At 51.9% G+C, this 3,505-nt stretch overlaps 1 protein-coding gene across 1 annotated transcript; it reads left to right on the top strand.

Annotated features, from left to right (window-relative positions):
* Positions 1–214: 214 nt before the first annotated feature.
* LOC118453220 (centrosome-associated protein CEP250-like) lies at positions 215–3,347 on the top strand (the record flags this gene model as incomplete). The annotated part of the gene is made up of 4 exons (XM_035902795.1): positions 215–297; positions 876–1,041; positions 1,755–1,861; positions 3,103–3,347. Coding segments are annotated over 4 exons (588 nt in total), but the record flags the coding sequence as incomplete, so codon positions are not given.
* Between the last annotated feature and the right edge of the window lie 158 nt (positions 3,348–3,505).

Below are 3,505 nucleotides of genomic sequence, written 5' to 3'. Positions count from 1 at the left end.
AGCGTAGGTAGCGTTGGTGAGCGCTGACAAAGAAAAAGCTCCCCAAAGCACTGACAGAGGAAAACAAGATTTTGCTGCCCGAGGGTTTAAAGCAGCGCTGCAAGTTTGCCCGCCAGTGTTTTGTCCAGTTGCCATTGTTAAGATAGGTGCAATGGATGCTAACAGTAGCAAAGGGAACGCAAGGATTTGACCAAACATGTCCTTTCTTCCTAAGGGATCCCTTCCAGGCAGGTGGGCAGCCGCAGAAGACCGCAGCCTGGAGAAAGCTCTGCTGCAGGTGGAAGAGGAGCAGCAAAGGTACAAGGGAGAAGCGTTCCCTCATACTTGGTGTCCTGGATGCTCGTGGGCGTGAGGGGAAACCTGTGCAGTGGTACCTGGTCTTTGCAAGGGAAGCGTTTGGGCAAGCCGCGTTGAAAGGAGGAAGGTCCGCAGTCTGTTTTCTGTGGTGCAGTACTGGTGGTGTGTGCCGAATGGCTCTGTTTTGAGCGGGGGGTGTTGCGGGTGACCTCCAAAGGTCCCTTGGCAGCCTAAATTAGCCTGTGGTTCAGTAGGCGAGCGACTTGGGGCAATGCTAGAGAAAGGCGATGCATCCAGTGATCAGCCAGCACAGAGGCGGGGCGAGACGTTAACTGTGGGCATCATCAGAGTGGAAGAGGAAGGGGAAACTGGAATTGTAGATGGAAACGGAAGGCTTAAAGCAAGGAGAAGCAAAAGTGTTTGCCATGACAGTGAGATCTTAGTGAACGCTAGGAGGCACTTTTACTGCCTCTCAGTTTGACCCCGGAGTCGGTGTTGAGGGAGTTGGAAAATCACGGGGGTGCTGCTTGTGGGTAGCAGTTGTTCAGTGACCTCCTTGCTGCTTCTGCCTTCCCAAGGTGTGAGAGTCTGGCGGAAGTGAACGCTCTCCTGCGGGACCACCTCGATCAAGCGCGTGAGGTTAATTCAGCCCTCAAAGAAGATATTGGAAAGCTGACGGCAGAATGGCTGAGGGCCCGTGAAGAGCTGGAAATGAAGGAGAGTGAGTGGCGCAATGAACGTGAGGTAAGGACAGGCTATGGGATGTCGGAGGTGATGCCAGAGTGGACTGAGAAAGCATTTTCTTTCTGGCAGAGGGGACTGGCTGTGTGAAAGTTGTGGCTCTGCTGAGGGCGCATTGGTGTTGACGAGCAGGAGAGAAGGGTGTGAGACGGAGGAGTGTCAGCAAATGGTGGTGATGGAAGGGAAGATGGCCCCCTGCCGTGAGCATTCTGCTCAGTCTCAAAGGCAAATGCTTGGTGTTGCTGGGCGCTGTAGGGCAGGCACTTTTTAGTCATTCCTAAATCTCCGCCTGGAGCGGTGGAGACCAGAGAGGTCTGTGTGTTTCCACATTCAGAGTAGCCAAGAGAAGAACAAGGCAGGGCTCCCTTACCAATAGCCTGTGGTGAGCCAGTCTGACACTGCTCCTGGAGGGGCTTGTTTGTGTCTTCCTCCACCAAGACCGTTAGGCCCCTCTGGAAGGTGAGGTGATGAATCACGCTCAGTTTGCTCTGTTGATAGCTGCTCGTGCAGGAGAAGTGTGGATGTCCCCTTCTTTGAAGTCAGGTGGCAGGCTGGCTGAGGATGCTTCTGAGGTGCCTCTTTGGTCCTCGATGCCCCTGCGGCAGTAGTTGCTAAAGGGGGCCCGGTGATGGTGGTTGCTCTCTCTCCTACCCGAAAGACTTGCACAGCGATGGCGGAGGCTGAACTGCCATTTCTTTTTGTCCTTGCATGCTTAGCTTTATGACAGCTACTTCAGGGGTGAACACAGCCGTCTGCTCAGCCTGTGGCGTCAGGTGTTAACCTTCCGCCGTCAGTTCCTGGAGATGAAGACTGCCACTGACCGGTGAGTAGAAGTTAAGGCTCGATCTCTTGCAGGAAACACGAGCTTTCTGAGCCTGGGTGTCTCAGCCGTAGTGGCGGCTAAAGATGTGATTTCTCCTTTGACAGCCTGAGGCAATGCCATCAAGCGCACTTCAGGCTGTTTTCAGACTCCTGTGGTTTGATGCTGGTTCTCAGCTCAAACTGAGGGGCTTGGGCTCTAAGCAACGCAGAGGCCCTGCACAGGTGACCTGACTGGGGTGACGTTTGGGCCTATTAACACGGGCACAGGCATCTACGGACACATTGGAAGAGCCTCACCAAAGCTCTGCATGCGGCAGGCAGAGCAGTCCCTTTTATAGGACGATGATACCTGCCTTAAATCTCGCTGAGTTTCTTTTCCCACCGCTCCCGATGGAAAGGGCGTTCATGAATATCTAGGTATTTTTTATCCACTTATCCCAGTACCATCATTGTTGCGGGAAGAACAGCTTCTCTACCCTGTTAGTGCATTTATCCAGTTTGTTTTGCTTGGTTTGAGGCCTCTTCTTATGATTGTTGTCTTGTCCTTGGGCTCTCTGAGGTTCCTTTCTCACGGTTTGCCTTCTCCACAAACAAAACTAGTGTAGCCTCAATAGAACGTTCTTCTGGTGTCAGCATGGAATTTCAAACCCTGGGCTGCTGTCAGCCATTTATCTTATTTGATTATAAGCTTTTCTTAATGTGAGAGTACGCCTGACCGACTCTTTAATTCCTGTAGCATTTATGCTTTTGTGTTACAACGTTCCGGGCTTATTCTTACGCCACCTTCCTGAAACGTTCGTTCTGTAGATATTGTCGCGAGCCTCTTAGCAGTCCAAGCGCTGGTAATGATAGGTCGCTTAAGGCTGATCCCCTGGGTGTAAAGGCTGGGGATCTTGGTAAAATTCCTTACATCTACTAATGCTAATCGGAGTATGTTAATAAGGTAGAGTGGGAGCAACTATTAATAAGAGTAATGAGAGGTGCTTGAAGGCTTCTGGCTGTGCCATCCCTTTCTCCGTATCTCTGCGGCGAAACCAGGCTCCTTCCTCAACTCTCCAGTAGATGCATTGCTGCACCGCCAAGGTGTCGCCCGATCCCAGAGTGTCAGAGGAATGACCGGTCCCCAAGAAAGACACCATCTTTCCTGCCAGCTTCTACTGTCGCGCAGTTAGGTGCTTCAGGAGTGCATCAGCTGATAAAGATGGGGGTATGAACGTTAGCTCTTTCTTTACTCTTCTTCAGAGATTTGTCAGAGCTGAAGGCCGAGCAAACGAGGCTTTCTGGATCCATACTCATAAGCTGCTCCCGCCTGAACTGTGGTGTACAGCTCCGGGAGTCCATCGCTCTGGGTAGACGTGTCCTGAAGGATCAGGCAGAGCAGCAAGCGGAGCAGGACCTAAGCCAGAAGACTGGGGAAGCGATGTGCTTGCAAGTCAAGGGGGACCTGGAGAAGAAGGAGCTTCAGGAGAGGTAAAGGTGTTTTCAACTTTGCTATTGCCAGGAGTATCTTTTGTAGCCGCTTCTGTGATTGATGGATGGGCTGTGTGCACATTTAAAACCCACGCCCGTGCAGCACAGCCTTGTTTCTGTCCCTCGTCAAACTCCTGCCTTCGACAGAAGGGATAGAAAAACCGTCTGACTGAGA

Source organism: Egretta garzetta, unplaced genomic scaffold (assembly GCF_000687185.1).
Source record: "Egretta garzetta isolate BGI_Z169 unplaced genomic scaffold, ASM68718v1 C9017232, whole genome shotgun sequence".
Classification (NCBI taxonomy): Eukaryota; Metazoa; Chordata; class Aves; order Pelecaniformes; family Ardeidae; genus Egretta; species Egretta garzetta.
This window is presented reverse-complemented; position numbering and strand designations above follow the sequence as displayed.